The 15,974-nt window shown below is 30.5% G+C and overlaps 4 protein-coding genes across 4 annotated transcripts; 1 reads left to right on the top strand and 3 right to left on the bottom strand.

Moving 5' to 3' along the window:
- Positions 1 to 170: 170 nt before the first annotated feature.
- Dnz1 (DNZDHHC/NEW1 zinc finger protein 11) lies at positions 171 to 1,955 on the bottom strand. Its single transcript, XM_035088009.1, has 4 exons — positions 1,319 to 1,955; positions 956 to 1,237; positions 709 to 867; positions 171 to 618 (listed from the first exon to the last, which is right to left on the bottom strand). Exons 1-4 carry the CDS (start codon positions 1,429 to 1,431, stop codon positions 342 to 344), a joined length of 831 nt encoding a protein of 276 aa, XP_034943900.1. The 5' UTR covers positions 1,432 to 1,955; the 3' UTR covers positions 171 to 341.
- Positions 1,956 to 2,396: 441 nt separating this feature from the next.
- Positions 2,397 to 6,367, top strand: Hem (Nck associated protein 1 Hem). The gene has a single exon (XM_035088039.1). The coding sequence runs from the start codon at positions 2,743 to 2,745 to the stop codon at positions 6,109 to 6,111; it is 3,369 nt and encodes a 1,122-aa protein (XP_034943930.1). The 5' UTR covers positions 2,397 to 2,742; the 3' UTR covers positions 6,112 to 6,367.
- A 268-nt stretch (positions 6,368 to 6,635) lies between these two features.
- On the bottom strand, positions 6,636 to 11,279 carry LOC118069723 (uncharacterized). Its single transcript, XM_035088017.1, has 12 exons — positions 10,444 to 11,279; positions 10,140 to 10,263; positions 9,876 to 10,009; positions 9,637 to 9,771; positions 9,407 to 9,571; positions 9,236 to 9,324; positions 8,981 to 9,161; positions 8,541 to 8,763; positions 8,304 to 8,465; positions 8,078 to 8,229; positions 7,580 to 8,017; positions 6,636 to 7,498 (listed from the first exon to the last, which is right to left on the bottom strand). The coding sequence occupies exons 1-12, from the start codon at positions 10,499 to 10,501 to the stop codon at positions 7,248 to 7,250; spliced, it is 2,112 nt and encodes a 703-aa protein (XP_034943908.1). The 5' UTR covers positions 10,502 to 11,279; the 3' UTR covers positions 6,636 to 7,247.
- Positions 11,280 to 13,283: 2,004 nt separating this feature from the next.
- Positions 13,284 to 14,528, bottom strand: LOC118069705 (putative gustatory receptor 28b). The gene is made up of 5 exons (XM_035087997.1): positions 14,161 to 14,528; positions 13,764 to 14,073; positions 13,606 to 13,677; positions 13,449 to 13,538; positions 13,284 to 13,369 (listed from the first exon to the last, which is right to left on the bottom strand). Exons 1-5 carry the CDS (start codon positions 14,526 to 14,528, stop codon positions 13,310 to 13,312), a joined length of 900 nt encoding a protein of 299 aa, XP_034943888.1. The 3' UTR covers positions 13,284 to 13,309.
- Between the last annotated feature and the right edge of the window lie 1,446 nt (positions 14,529 to 15,974).

The raw sequence follows: 15,974 nt of genomic DNA, 5'->3' as shown, positions 1-15,974 counted from the left end.
CTTGTATCGTTCATTATGCAAATCAGACAACAGAATAAAATTATTTTATTTTACTAAACAACAACAAAGCTTTCATAATTTTCTTTTCAATACTTAGAAAAATATCTTATCAAAGCTAATAAATATAAAAAATTTATAAATATATATATGTATATATATATAATCACGATTTCAAAGAATAAAAGATCAATCGCAAAATAAATAGATTAAACTGACCAAAAATCGGTGATCAGCAACCAAGGAAGAATAAAAAAAATTAATTGACAATAAGCATTTAAAATTAATATAATAATTACTGATGCGATCATTTACTGGTAAATTGCGAAGTATGAGAAAAATGCTTAGACCTGATGATCAAGTAAACGATCATCTCGACGAAATGAATAACGTGGTGGATTATGACAAGGAAGCAACCAAAAAATTGGATGACTTTTGCCGCATACTTGAGAAAGAAGAGTGAAGGCGCGACGAGATTTATGATGATGATAATGGTGGCCACCTTGTAGACGCTCTATTGCAGTTTCATCACCGAGGATTGCTTGAAATTGATCTACTAATATCGCTACCACGAACATTCCGAATAAGGCTGATTCCAGTACCAAGATAACGGAGTGGAGACTGTAACAAAAATATAAAAAATAAAATATTGTATTTCCTCTTATTATCGATGATTAAATTAACATTTTATGAGCAATGATATCAACTTACATCCTGCTTTGTTTTACCGTTATATCAGTGCTGCATTCTGGACACTCAGATACCCAAGATACAATGACCAAAGAAATTGCATAAATAGCTAGTATTCCAACATAAACGAGGAATTGAATAAAATACTTTTGATTTCTTTCTCCAACACAATTATTAATCCTATAATATTCACAATGACTTAAAATTATTTTGAAAGATTTTAAAATGTATTCATGTATATAATTTGAAAATTATCATTGTTTTCTACCATGGACAATGATGATCCATTCGTCTTATACATCTCTCACAAATTCTACAATGATGAGCTCTAGGGGGTCTATAAGTTTCACATCTTGTACAAACACTCCAATCATCTCTTTCTTCACAATCATCGCTAGCCCCTGAACCACCTGTGTGAATATCTGAAAAATCCATCCTTGTCTGTGGCAAAGGAACAACTCCTGGATCACTGCAGATAGCTTTCAGGTGAGACATCATTAATAGGAGAAGTATAGTATTGAAGAATATCACATGAAATGGACCCCACAAACTGCAAGAAAGCCATTCAATATAAATTAATAAAAATTTGTAATAATCAAGCTTTCAAATATCTGAATAATAGAATACTGACCTATCTTGCATAGTATGTAGGATAATCCATCGTATCACAACATAGTCTGCGTAAAATACAGCGACATACGTCACAAAAATGCAAACGATTCCGCATGGATCTTTCACAAACATTATTGCTCGTTAAATAATCAATGAAGGATACTTCAACTCCCAACTCAATCAAAATAACAACAAAATAATTACACGATAATTGCTACCCATTTAAAATCGTTTTTCTCTCATGTTTATCAATACAACTTTCTGCTTCGTGTCTGTTAAGTAATCAACACATTTTTTTGTTTCAATCTAATTAATCAAACAATCGCTCCAATTTATCAAGCTAAATCACACACTTAACTGTAATTTATATAACATCAAAATATCCAGTCAACACAAAACGTTACGTTTATTTCTACTGAAAAATCTATTTAAATTTCCAAAATAACAATCAATAAAATGAGTATTTATTTGTTGATATGTTCTTAATAAATAAATGATTGTTAACAACAATGTATGGTTATAATATACAAATACAATTATCGTGGTTGTCAGTTAGCAAATAAACTGAATAACATATGGCGTTAGTTTTTTTTCACTAGAAAACTTTCTTGGAACTTGTTTGCTTTTTCCATCTCTGAACTGTCAGAATTTGTTTATTGTTATAATCAGCAGTGGGCGACACTTGCCAAAGCCAATCATCAGTCGGTACTGATTTTGTATTTTCGCGCCACCAAATTATTAAACAGCTGTTCGCAGTGAAGTTATCTAATCGAAACTTCAACTCCAATCGATATTCCAATTCAAAACATTTGTTTCCGGAATTCAAACTGATGAAAAAAAACCAATATTTTAGATTCTTTTCATAAAATAAATAATACATTACATGCAAAAAAAATGTTCATTCAAAAATGATGATCACAGAGTATTCAAAGTAATTTGAGTTAAAAAATATGATAAAAATAAAAATTAGGGGTGGGGAAAAAATGACAGTAGAAGGGAGGCTTCGGATAATTTACGACAAATTCCGATGTCAATTCTTTGCTCATTTTTACTATAGTAATTTATTAGAGTAAATTCAGTACAGTTTTGCAATTGGAGCAATTGCAATGAAAGTATATGGTTTATTACTTTGAAGTGTCATTATTTCTAAAAAGTTTACTTTTTAAATGCATATAAGTGCATAAGTACATACATATATATACATATAAACACATGTATGTATATTCATTGATAATTCTCACGAATTTTGTTTTTTATGAGTAAGAAAGCACCGTTTATTATTTTTTACAACAATGAGAGATTTTTAAGAACTTGAACTGTAATAAGTGAGTGTATTGAACTATGGGTGGAGTCAATTTTAGTTGGGTGTTTTTAAGGAAATGAAATGGAAATATAGTCTAAATAATTTGTTAGTTTAAATCTTACTGTATTACGTCAAGCACAATGGCCCGCTCGATTCTTCCTAGTCAGCAGAAATTAGCCGAAAAAGTAATTATCCTCAATGACAGAGGTATAGGAATGTTAACTCGTATTTATAATATCAAAAAAGCTTGTGGAGATGCTAAATCCAAGCCAGCTTTTCTTTCTGATAAAACTCTTGAATCATCGATCAAGTTGATAGTCAGAAAATTTCCTAATATAGATATAAAAGGATTACAAGCTATCACAAATTTACGAAATGAAATTATCAAGTCATTATCTTTGTATTATTACACATTTGTTGATTTATTAGATTTTAAAGACAATGTTTGTGAATTATTAACAACTATGGATGCCTGTGGAGTACATATGGATATTACAATTAATTTTGATTTTACCAAGTTATATTTAGATCTAGTTATTACATATGTCAGCTTGATGATTTTACTTTCAAAAGTAGAAGATCGAAAAGCAGTTCTAGGTCTTTTTAACGCAGCACATGAAATGGTTCATAGTCAGTCTGATCCTAGTTTTCCACGATTAGGCCAAATGATAATGGACTATGATGTTCCACTGAAGAAATTATGTGAAGAATTTATACCACATGCAAAATTATTACGGAATGCATTAACATCATTATGGACTGTATATCCTGCAAAAAATTTATCAGCTGACTCATGGAGGGCAGACCAAAAATTAAGTTTAATTGCAAGTCCAAGCCAAATATTAAAAGCAGCATCAACTGATACAATGTCATGTGAGACATTAAGTTTGGACAGAATTGAAAGATGGATCATTCTTGGGTTTACACTGTGCCATTCATTCTTGAATCAAGAACAATCAAGTAAATTATGGACTACTGCTTTAGAGTCAAGATGGGTTTTGCCACTTTTTCGTGATGAGGTAATATATATCCATCAATATATTCAATCTTTTTTCGAGACTATCAAAGGATATGGTAAAAGAATATCTGAAATTAAAGATTGTTACAACCAAGCTATACAAAAAGCTGGCTATCGTCATCGAGAAAGGCGAAAATTTTTGAGAACAGCTTTAAAAGAACTAGGATTAATTTTAGCTGATCAACCAGGTCTTTTAGGACCCAAAGCATTACTAGTTTTTATGGGATTATCTCACGCACGAGATGAAATTTTATGGCTTTTGAGACATGCTGATAATCCTCCCAATCAAGGAAAAGGAAAAGGTCGTGGTAATGAAGATTTGTTAGACAGACAACTTCCAGAATTATTATTTCATTGTGAAGAATTACGAGCATTGGTTAGAAAGTATTCTCAAGTTCTTCAACGTTATTATGTACAATTTTTATCTGGCTTTGATGCACCTGCACTCCATCAAATCATTCAAAGTTTACCTATTTGTCCAGAAGATGAAGGCGCAATTCTCAGTGATTTATGCTCAACGATGTCAAATGTTACAGTAAAACAAGTGGAAGATAATGAACTATTTGATTTTCGTCCATTAAGACTTGACTGGATAAGATTACAAGCATATATGTCAGTCACAAAATGTAACATGAATCTTATGGATAATCGTGAATTAGCAGCATTTATGGATACTGTAATATTTCATACAAAAATGATTGATAATCTTGATGAAATGTTGATCGAAACATCTGATTTATCCATATTTTGTTTTTATAATAAAAATTTTGAGGACCAATTCCATATGTGTATAGAGTTTCCTGCTCAAAATAGATATATTATTGCATTTCCACTTATTTGCAGTCACTTTCAAAGTTGCACACATGATCTTTGTCCTGAAGAACGACATCATATACGTGAGAGAAGTCTTTCTGTTGTTAATATGTTTCTTGATGAAATGGCCAAAGAAGCAAAAAATATCATTACAACCATTTGTGATGATCAGTGTAATATGAGTGATAAACTTTTGCCGAAACATTGTGCTCAAATGATTTCACAAGTAGTAAATCGCAAGAAAAAGGATAAAAATAAGAAAAATATTTACGAAATCCATAAACCTGGTATCGAGAGCTACAGAAAAACTCGAGAAGAACTCACAACAATGGATAAATTACATATGGCATTGACAGAACTTTGTTATGCTATTAATTATTGTCCTACTATAAACGTTTGGGAGTACACTTTCGCACCAAGAGAGTATTTGAATCAACATCTTGAAACTCGATTCTCGAGAGCCTTAGTTGGTATGGTTATGTTCAATCCAGAAGCTAATGAAATAGCAAAACCTTCTGAGCTTTTAATTAGTGTAAGATCATATATGAATGTGCTTCAAACTGTAGAGAATTATGTTCATATCGATATTACTCGAGTATTCAACAATGCTTTACTACAACAAACACAAGCACTAGACAGTCATGGAGATAAAACTATTGCTGCTCTATACACACAATGGTATTCTGAAGTATTATTAAGAAGAGTTAGTGCAGGAAATATCTGCTATTCTCCAAATCAACGAGCTTTTGTCAGTTTGTCTGTAGAAGGAGCGATACCTTTTAATGCAGAAGAATTCTCAGATATCAATGAACTTCGAGCATTGGCAGAACTTATTGGACCTTATGGAATGAAAATGTTGAATGAAACACTCATGTGGCACATCGCTAGTCAAGTGCAAGAATTAAAAAAGCTTGTTGCAAGCAACAAAGAGATTCTTATAGCTTTAAGAACTAATTTTGACAAACCTGAAGTTATGAAAGATCAATTTAAAAGATTACAGCATGTGGATAATGTTCTTCAAAGAGTTACAATCATAGGTGTTATATTCAGTTTTCGTCAGCTTGCTCAATCTGCTCTTGTAGATGTTCTAGAAGAACGTATACCATTTTTATTAAGCTCAATATTAGATTTTCGTCATCATCTACCAGCTGGAGATCCCATGCGAGTGGTTTCTGAAATGACATCTGCTGCAGGATTAACGTGTAAAGTAGATCCAACACTTACTACAGCTCTTCGAACTCAAAAATCTGAAGTTGATGAAGAAGAACATGTACTTTCTTGTCTACTTATGGTTTTTATCGCTGTGTCCATTCCAAAACTTGCACGAAATGAGAATTCTTTCTACCGAGCATCATTAGAAGGTCATTCCAATAATATACATTGTGTAGCAACTGCTATAAACAATATATTTGGAGCTCTATTTACTATTTGTGGTCAAAATGATATTGAAGATCGAATGAAGGAGTTTTTAGCATTGGCATCATCAAGCCTCTTGCGACTTGGACAAGAAGTTGACAAAGAAGCTACTCGGAATAGGGAATCAATTTATCTTTTACTAGATCAAATTGTTCAAGAGTCTCCTTTTCTAACAATGGATCTATTAGAAAGTTGCTTCCCTTATGCACTGATACGTAATGCATACCATGATGTATACAAATTAGAACATAATCAAATATAAAAAAATCAAGTAATTCATTGAAATAGATACAATAAAACTTTTTACTAACATATATGTTAGAGATAAGAAATATTTTTAATCATGAAGCTTGAGAGTACCTCTATACTGAATGTAGTGTTGAAATAGTAGCATTGAATACAAATATAATCGCAATAATTTATTTCTTTGATATACTAATTATCTTAATGTAATATTTAAAATTTAATTTCTTATAAATTCATTACAAAAAATTTTTTACTATTGATAAAAAAAAACTTGTCTGTAAACAAAAAAAAATGTTTTTTAAATACAATATTGTTTATAATTTAATATTTAACTGCATAGTTAATAAATTATGTAATCAATTCGTAGTTTTTTTACTAAGCCTTTTTACAAAATATTGTATGTGACAACAATAAATGTACAAAAAGAAAATGAATTTTGCAAATAGTTTTTTGGGTCAATAACTCTGTATTGAGAATTGAATTTTTAATTATAAGTAGAAAAAATAGTAGTTATTTTTTACGGTTTCTATTCTTTCCAATAATTAATTTTCACACCTGGAAAGTATGAGATAAATCAAAAAGAATAACTAGTAAAAAAAAATAATGATAGTGCCGATTTATGTATTTTTATGAATTATTACATGACTGGATAGTGTCTTACTCCAAGTCAAGGATAGAAAAAATTATAGTGTTTTGTTCAAGGTTTAGTCTTCAACATATACCGTTTCAATATTGCAAGATAACTAACAAACGTTAACTCCAATCTATCATTAATGAATTGATTTTGATATCTATTAGTAACTATATGTTGTTAATAATTTTTTACGAATATTTATTAAATCTATTCACAATTTTCTTTGGTTAAATACGTACACAATTATTAGTATTTAAAATTTTCTATTAATAAAACAATGAACACTTTATCAGAGTTATGAAATATCTCTTACAAACAAAACAATAAAATATCTCTCTTTCTCTCTAATTACAAAATTAAAAAAAAATATATAGATTATTTAAGTACTTAGTTTTACATGTATACAAAATTTATCTAGAAAAGTATCTTCATTTGGCATTTTCATAGAATCAAATAAGGGATCAATGATGCATTTTGTAATCTGCTTCTCATTGTCTTCAGGCTAAAATAGAAATATTTTAACTAGCCGACGATTCGTTATGATCAGCCCACCGAACCCTTCGAGCAATTTCGAAATTTCCTCCGTGAATTCCATAAAGATGTCTTGCTAAGATATCGGCTCTATCTTCTTCAGCTTTTCTCGCTAATTTTCGATATCTTCGAATAACATAAATGCAAGTCACGGTTAAAAGGATTTGGACTATAAGCCAAAAAATCAATAAACCTAAAGCTAATGCCGCATTTACACAAAGTAGACCGTCCATGGATTCTAAAAAAAATTATATACCATGTTTACATAACATTATACACAAAAATAAAGATTAACAAATGCATTTAAGAAAATACTTACGTTCACCAGCGATGAGAACAGTATCAGGTCCTTTTCCTGCTCTCAATGGATCAGCTGCAACTTTAGCATCTCTCACAGTGAGAAATGATTCAAGTGATAATTCATCAATTGTTCCATTAGTAGAGTTTGGATTAATTGCACTAATTGTAGTAATTGCTCTCTTAGGTTTTGCAAGGTAAATTATGTCATTTCGACAAATCGGAGGCTCACAATAAGTCAGGCAAAATCTGACAATAACATTAAACTTAACACGGTAACTTTCAGGAAATTTGAAAGCTGTGAAAGTTGATATTAATGATCTGTTATCTGTAGGATCTTTATGCAACCCTGGGAATATTTTAGGATCAGTTGGACAACCCATTTCATCTAGTAGAAGAATAGAATCTTGACCAGATGCGCTACTTGCAACAAGATGCCCTGCTGAGATATCATAAGGACCTACAAAAAATTTTTAATTTAACAAAACCATGCGAGAAATATTTTTAAATCATTTTTTACCATTTGGTGGAATGATTTCAATTTTTAGAGTAAGTCTTTGGCCCAGCTCAGCAGACGTAATTTCATTCATGTCGTTATTGAGGATTTTCATTATAACTAAAGGTGGATCAGTTGTATTAAATACTGTCCCAGTTACTGGTGGTAATCCAGCACTACATGAAAATAATAATAAAAAAATATCATCCACATAAGATATTAAATTAAATTAAACTAAGCAAATACGTACTCGACATCCAAAAAACTAAAACTTGAGCCAACAGTAACATTTCTTGGATGAGGAACTTCTCCACTATCCAAAGTACATCCAACTCGGAGTGACTGATCACCTTGACGTTGAATTATTGGATTGAATTGCACGACAACTGTCACCCAAACTGCGGTTCGTGTTCTATAGTCATAAGAATGAGTTATTAAACATGATGAGAATATTGATGAGTATTAAATCAATAAATAGACAACTCACTGATTGTCATCATCAATGGCAAAAGCTGGAAGGATTCCACAATCAAGATTTCCCATTGCTATTTGATCTTTGCTAGGTAATTTAAGCTCTAGAATAGTCGCATTTGAACCATTTCCTTGAACGTTACATGTATCGCTATATTTATTGGCATAAAGTCTTCCAACAAACGGCTCAGGTGTATTCAACTCGATAATTAAACTTGTGTTGCCACAAGAGACTTTTACTGAAAAATTACATAGGTATTTATTACAAAATATGTGATAAATGTAACAAAATTAAAATTCAAATAAGAAGAAAAAAATGTTTCAAAGCCTTCACCTAAATATTTGATAGAATAGTTAGATGGATATTGACTTAATCAGTCAATTAATGTAGATAATAATAAAATTAATTGATACAATAAGAAGTTATAGGATAAATTAGAAAAATAATGAACTTACGATTAAGACAAGGTTCTCGTTCTCGGTATACGACATTGTTTCTTTTTATAAGTGAACTCACACCTGCGCTTATTGTATCATCAGAATGTAATAAGCAAACAGGTGAATCTTGTATTTCATAATTCACAGTGAATCCGCGGCATATAAATCCATCATTTGCTGCGTTACATCTTTCCTCGCACTGTTATTTAATGATTAATCATAAAGTTTTATCAGTAAAAATGATCGACAATAAAAAAATATTCACAATATTACCTGTCGTTCATTTAAATTTGATAGTTTTATATCTGAATAAGGTAGTGTCATATTTTTAAATTCCGCATATGAACAATAATCAGTATTTGCTGAAATTAAAAATTAAAAAATCATTTAAATAAACAGTTAGTGTTAATTAACATTTCATAATCTATTGATTTAAATATTTACACAACTTATGGCACTCAGTCTCCAAATATTCATCACGGTACATAGAAGCTCTGTAAGCTTGAGGTCTAGTTCCTCTTTGTATAGATAAAAGAGCACATTTCCCATTAACATCACCAATAGCAAGAGGCTTACTGGTTTGAAATTGAGCAGACTTACATGCTGGACCTAGAATAATCAATGATTAAAAAAGGCTAGAACTTTTTTGTATCATAAAAAAGATTATATCTTGCCTGCTGCTAGACATTGTTGATAACATTGACTTCTGGTCATCACATCAGGTAACCAGTTAGCTGCAGCGTCTATCAGGATTGCACCCAAGGTTCTTTGAACTTGCCATAGTCTGTCTATATTGCACTGTTGTAGAACTAATTACCCACAAATTATTTCATTATTACTATGATGAGTCTTTAGATGATAAGATTTACGTAATTTCCTCGTAAAATTATCTAAGTTGAAAATTTTTTGTTACCTTCTTTTAAGCATATTTTATGAAAAAAAATGGAACTCGGTGCCAGTACAAAGTCTTCACTACTTATCATGACCTTCGAGCAAGTACTTTGAACGATATCGACGTAAAATGCACTACAATTTGCTTTCAAACACCTTTAAAAAATATTTTTCTTGATTATTATTTTCTATTTAGTTAACAAAAATGTTTTTATATTTATTGGTATTATTTATTTGTTTTCAATATGAATACATGAATATCAAAAGAAGTAAGTATGCAATGTACCTGTCAAAACAAATGTTAATAATTCCATCAGAGTTCCCACTACTGTAAAGAATATCACCAGGTACATAATTTTCCGGCATCATTCCATCGACCTTCTCCCATCCTTGACAATTTTGTGAATTGACTATGAATCAAAAAGTGAAATGAATTAAATTAAATAGCTTCTTTAGAAAAACTAATGCAATGAGAAATCAATCATGTGCAACAGTAGGAGCACGTGGTTATTCAGCGGAGCGAATCAAAGATTAAACTTACACTAGGTCGCGATTGTAGGAAAAAAAAAACAAGCACATTGGACACTCACCTAACTTGATGTTGATGATCAAGAGAGTGGATATTAATTTAAATACAATATTTGGCATGGTTGTTTTGACACAATATATACACTAATTAAATAAATTTAAAACACTTTAAATGTTTAATAAAGTGAAAGTAATTTTGTTGTTAAACTAATTAGAATCCTGTCAAAGTGATCTTTGAATGAATTTCTTATGTCTCGCCATTCTCATGCGAATGAGACTCATCGTTTTAATTATTGTTACATAACACTCGTGACACGTGGATTATCGTATTATTGTGAATAGAGAGCAACAAATAAGGAAGAAATAATAAGAAGACGATGATGAACAGGATATACTAATTAGTCAACAGTCATCACCTATGATAAAATAATTATACAAAGTTCTCCACCACTTGATCACTATTTTTTCCAACTGCTTTCAACACTTCTGAAGAACTGACAGACTGCATCAAAAGTCTAATACATCTACACTCTTTGAGCTCAGGATTCGAACTAGGAAAATCAAGAGAAATATCCAACAGTCAGTGAGGTTTACGTAAAACAGCTTTGTTTGCCTAGTAAACGCAATTGGGTCACTTATTTTCACGCATCGTAGCAAGGTTTCGTTATCCGGCTATCATTTACCAGGTCCTTTAGTTTGCTCATCAATTTAGTTATTGATATTTCTGTATTAATGTCACATTTGATCAAGAAAATAAGTAGAACTCGAACACGATATGTGGCAATAGTTTGTAATGATTACAAATTTTATTATTAGTCTTTAGGTATCAAACTTATCACTTATTTTGCATCACAATAAAAAGAATGACGAGACGGCGATTGAAATGACGTGACAGAGCCAGTGGAACGTGAGCAAGTGTCTGCACAGTCAACCATTCCGAACATTAAATGCAACACAGAGTGGAAGACTGGGACACCTGTTTAGGTTCAAATGATTTCACGGATTCTCCCATCAAGCTTTATGTTTGATTCATTTTTATGTCGACTTGGAATCATTTTCAATTTTCCTCGCACTTTCTGTTCATGACACCTGTGTTTACTTGAGCTATAATAAATGACTTACTGATAAAATACCACCTAGCATAGACGAAGAAGAATTGTTTAGTCAGGTATAGACGATGGCAGAGAAATCGACGATTGAATATCATAAATATTTAATTTTCATCTTTCGAAATATTGTACTAGGTAAATCGTGGATTTAGGAAACAACCCGGTCTTTTATTCATCCTGACGATTTTTAATGAGTAGTCTGGTGGGTGCGCTCCGCTAACTCTCTGGATGTCTTCCCTTCTCACTCACTCCAGGAGACTGATCTTCATCATCTGGGTTTGAAAATCGGAAGTTACGTGGAATCAACGATAGTCTTATTATTATTCTAGTGAATAAAGAAAATGAATTTTTAAGTCAAGTATTGTTCAAGGTTGTTTTATTTTGTTTTAAGTCTATTGAGTTCAAAGAGTTTCATTTTCATTTACTGTAGCGTTAACACCTATTCAATTAAGAAGGAAATATTAATTTTATTATCAAGGATATTAGAAATAAGTTTGCTAGATAGCCATTCAATAGATAATGATAATATAATTTCATGGAAATATAATTATTGTACATAGATATGTATATAATTTTTTGATAACAGTTCATATATCTTATTGAGCATGTGTTGAGCATACATGATAATAAATTGAACTATTTTTTTCATGCATAGGAGTAAATATTTGAATTGAACAAAAATATTCTCCTTATTACAAAATGTTTACAGTGTAAACTGAAGTCTTTCCTAATTGTTGCTCAATGATTCCATACCTTTCATAGTCCACTTTATACCCACATGATTTTAGTACCGAAACTCCTTTTGAAAGATGTCCGATCTCACATCAGTTATTGCGAAAAATGCGTGAAACTTTGAATAAGATGTGGAATAATGCAAATACACCTGAGCATTCGTTTCCATGCTTGACGATGCTTAAAATAAATTTTCTGTTGTAATCTGCCTTTGAAGAGTAGTCAAAAAAAAATACGTTGTAGTTAGACTTATCATTCATGAGTCTTCTTCAATCTTGTATTTTTTTTTTTTATTCTTATTCAATACAGCTTTCTATTACAGAGTTATTTTGTTTGAATATAGATGTGAATACTGATCTATCCATCAGTTACAACTCCTACAAATGACACCTATGTCATTATGTTTTACCTTCTATAAGTGTTTAATTACTCATTAACTGTACAAGTAAGAGTTGCAACAAAGTCTTCTAATGTTTGTCAGCAAAGCAATTTTATTTTTATTTCTTTTTTCCGGATAATTCTTGGGTTATTGCTTCGTATTGAGAAAGACTGAACGCTTTATGCGGGCTTAAGTTGATGCCCGGATGTAATGAAAGGTTGTAGGTCAGTAGGGAAAGTTCAGACAATGAGTAAGAGTCATACATTTGTTTTTTGAAGATGTACAAATAATTGAGGTCTAATTTGCATATATTTTTAAAAACGTGTGTCATCAATGAAAACCTACAAAATATTAAAAAGGTTTCAATAATGATATTACAAAACCCTGAACATTTGATAATTTAAAATAACCGGATTACCTGAATCCTGTCATCAAGGGCTGCTCGTAACATCCGTTTCCTTTACTCTACCTTGGCATTCCGCTGCATCATAATCATATCAGTATACAAAATCTCGTACTCGATATAAATATAACATTGAGAACGTGCCAATGCAAGTGCAGGATAGCGTAACATACTTTTCTAATGGTCAATTTTTATATGTAAATTTATTTTATAATAAATAACCATTTAAAAAACAAACGTTAAATAGTTTAAAAAATTTTATCTTAAAAAAAAACCAAGCATTGAAGACTTCAACTAATAGAATTTTAATTATTATGCCGGAATTGTAAAAGAATTATCATGTACGTTATCATTGTGCTGAAAATCTAGAAAAAAAATCTTTCATTGTTAAACTTATTTGTGTTTAAAAGAAGACTTTTATAGTATTATTTAAATCATTCTTACGGATCTTAAAAGACTATTGTCGAGAGGGAATAACCCACAGGCACTGAAGTAGATGTGTTGATGTAATAATTCCACAGAGAATTGTTCGAGCTGTCAAATAAAAATAAATTTTACTTTTATTTCAAATATCTTACTTTTTATCTATTCTAATGCTCACTTCGTATTTTATTTGTGAATGAGTTTCATTTTCAATTATTGCTTTGTAGATTACGTAACTCGTTTTTCTCATCTAAAACAAATTGTTGAAAAAAAAAATTTTTTCAATTTTTAAACACAAAAAAATTATTTTATCAAATAAAAAATGTACTTATATACCTGGAGAATGATGTTGGTGACATTAGTCGTCAGAACAATAATTGGAAAGGCGGGTCTTATAATCCATAGCCAAGAATTAACTATTCTAAGTGTTTCAGTATAATTCATTATATCTGCTATAAACCTGTAGCAACTGTATATAATTCCAAAACAATAATAAGATAATGTTACTAATATAGGCCATGAATAAAAGTCAGAGATATCACGAGTAATTTCATAGAGATTTCGATGAGCTTGTCGAAGACCACTGAAATTTTTTATTGCTAAATTTTTCCTCATGATTATTGCATAATCACCCATTTCAATTGTACTATCAATTTGTGACAATGTAGGCATTACAAATAATTTATTCAATGTTTTAAATTTCTTTTCAATAAATGATAGCAAAAGTGAATACTGCAGTAAAAGACATCCAAAAATAAATACTGGAATGGTAAATATAATTACGTTGATTTCACCTTTGACAGGAGCAACTATCAGTTCAGTTATTGTGTGTATTATAGCAATTATAACGTGAACACCAAAAATGAAACATTCTTCATACTCGTAATGTTTCAGTCGATTATGAGGTATACAAACGTTTTTCAGGCCTTCACATTGATACTGAAGAAGTTTATTTCCTATTTTTACCATAGATTGTTGTTTTAAACAATAACTTATCATCAAGTTAACAGCAACACTGCTAATAGCAGCAGTGAGTCCAATTTCGTAGATGTTTTCGACTTTTTTTTCTTCTTTAGATAATTCAGCCGCCAACGTTGGCATGATGACAAATGCTATGGTTATAAAATAGATAGCTAAAAAAATGTTATAAACTGATCCAATAAAGGAGTAATTAAATTTCAAGTCCCACTTGGTTTTATTTTGATCATCGGATGTAATACTTAAAGTAAAAGGAGCCAAACCGAGAATTTTAAACATATTAATTGTTAAAGATAAGAAATTAATATGAGACTGAGTCGATTCATATTCGAAAGTCCTAGTATTTTTTGACATTGTGTATTGTTTGTTTGAGCACTAACTATGTTAAACTGATTGTTTTGTTGAAATATGAATTCGGAAGCCACTGTCTGCAAGGTGTCAAGTTCTCACGATGACGAATCAGTAGTAGTTTAAATAATTTATTTAATGGAAGTTGTAACTACTCATCAGCTATAAAAAGGAGATTTTCCGAAGATAAGATTAAAATCGATTGATAAACTCTAAAAGGTGAATATCCTTTCAGCCAGTGTTTTGGCTTTTGGAGATAAATGATTTATTTGAACAAATTATTAAACTTTTTTTTGTAACTATAATTACAGGTCTGGAGAGTATCTTCTTGGATTTGAATGGTTTATATAAATAAATTATACATCTCGGAAGTTGATTCTATAGTATTTTATTTACATACTAACTCTACTCACGTCCTTGTGATTATATAATTTTTTTATTTATCGTTATTGACCCATTCTGGTGAACAGAACATTAACTGTTGCTTTAATCATTTTTCTGATTACTTAAGATCTTTTTTCAATAAATTAATTATAAAGAAATGACATGGATTAACTGGAATGTAATCTTTATTTTGTAATGTCCAGGCTTACATTGTATTCTTTAATCCTTGTTAACTTATACTTCAATTTCGAACCATTTAAAATCCAATTATTCGTTAAATAATACTTTTATAAAGGAAATTATTAACTCCATCCTTGATTTAAGTTGTCACATAGAAAAAAAAGAAAATATTATAACAACATGGCAGAAATACTTATCAAAATAATCTGAAATATTGAACATTAGGTTTGGAACTCTTTCTTTTGTGTAACTTTATACGAACCTCTTTTCACGCTTAGTCGAATCATTTTAAGAGTAATTTCCTGCCGGGCCTAGCTGCGTCCGTTTGCTGGTTCACATTTAGAGTGGTTCTTTTTTTTTATATTCCCTAGTCTTTATGCCGGTCAATGGCCCGATAAGTATTCACAGATTTTGCATAAAATTGATCGTGATTTGTCAATGAATAATCGTGGGGTAGGACTAAATAATTGGGTGAAACGTGTAACTTAGTGATTTCAATCATGGGAAAAGTGAAGTAAATTGAATTCAATCATTGAAAACGTTTGCTTGAATTTAAAATTCTAATTATTTAGCATAACCCAATTGTAAACAAATTAAATAAAATTAATAAATACAACATTTATTATTTTTCCAATCAATGTAATTTTTTTTTTTTAC

The sequence above is a fragment of the Chelonus insularis genome, unplaced genomic scaffold, assembly GCF_013357705.1.
Source record: "Chelonus insularis isolate UGA/USDA-ARS -01 unplaced genomic scaffold, ASM1335770v1 contig_42_pilon, whole genome shotgun sequence".
Classification (NCBI taxonomy): domain Eukaryota; kingdom Metazoa; phylum Arthropoda; class Insecta; order Hymenoptera; family Braconidae; genus Chelonus; species Chelonus insularis.
The sequence above is the reverse complement of the archived record's forward strand: the minus strand, read 5'-3'. Positions and strand labels throughout refer to the sequence as shown.

What these genes read in the sequence shown, in the direction of transcription:
- Dnz1 (XM_035088009.1), bottom strand. Translation starts at nt 1,431, where the DNA reads ATGTTTGTGAAAGATCCATGCGGAATCGTTTGCATTTTTGTGACGTAT. An exon ending in CTACATACTATGCAAGATAG is followed by an intron (nt 1,238 to 1,318) that starts GTCAGTATTCTA and finishes GCTTTCTTGCAG; the next exon opens with TTTGTGGGGTCCATTTCATG. An exon ending in ATGGATCATCATTGTCCATG is followed by an intron (nt 868 to 955) that starts GTAGAAAACAAT and finishes TGAATATTATAG; the next exon opens with GATTAATAATTGTGTTGGAG.
- Hem (XM_035088039.1), top strand. Translation starts at nt 2,743, where the DNA reads ATGGCCCGCTCGATTCTTCCTAGTCAGCAGAAATTAGCCGAAAAAGTA.
- LOC118069723 (XM_035088017.1), bottom strand. Translation starts at nt 10,501, where the DNA reads ATGCCAAATATTGTATTTAAATTAATATCCACTCTCTTGATCATCAAC. An exon ending in TCAACAATGTCTAGCAGCAG is followed by an intron (nt 9,572 to 9,636) that starts GCAAGATATAAT and finishes TGATTATTCTAG; the next exon opens with GTCCAGCATGTAAGTCTGCT. An exon ending in TGAAATCATTCCACCAAATG is followed by an intron (nt 8,018 to 8,077) that starts GTAAAAAATGAT and finishes AATTTTTTGTAG; the next exon opens with GTCCTTATGATATCTCAGCA.
- LOC118069705 (XM_035087997.1), bottom strand. Translation starts at nt 14,528, where the DNA reads ATGCCAACGTTGGCGGCTGAATTATCTAAAGAAGAAAAAAAAGTCGAA. An exon ending in TTTGGATGTCTTTTACTGCA is followed by an intron (nt 14,074 to 14,160) that starts GTATTCACTTTT and finishes ACAAATTGATAG; the next exon opens with TACAATTGAAATGGGTGATT. An exon ending in ATTCACAAATAAAATACGAA is followed by an intron (nt 13,539 to 13,605) that starts GTGAGCATTAGA and finishes TTTATTTGACAG; the next exon opens with CTCGAACAATTCTCTGTGGA.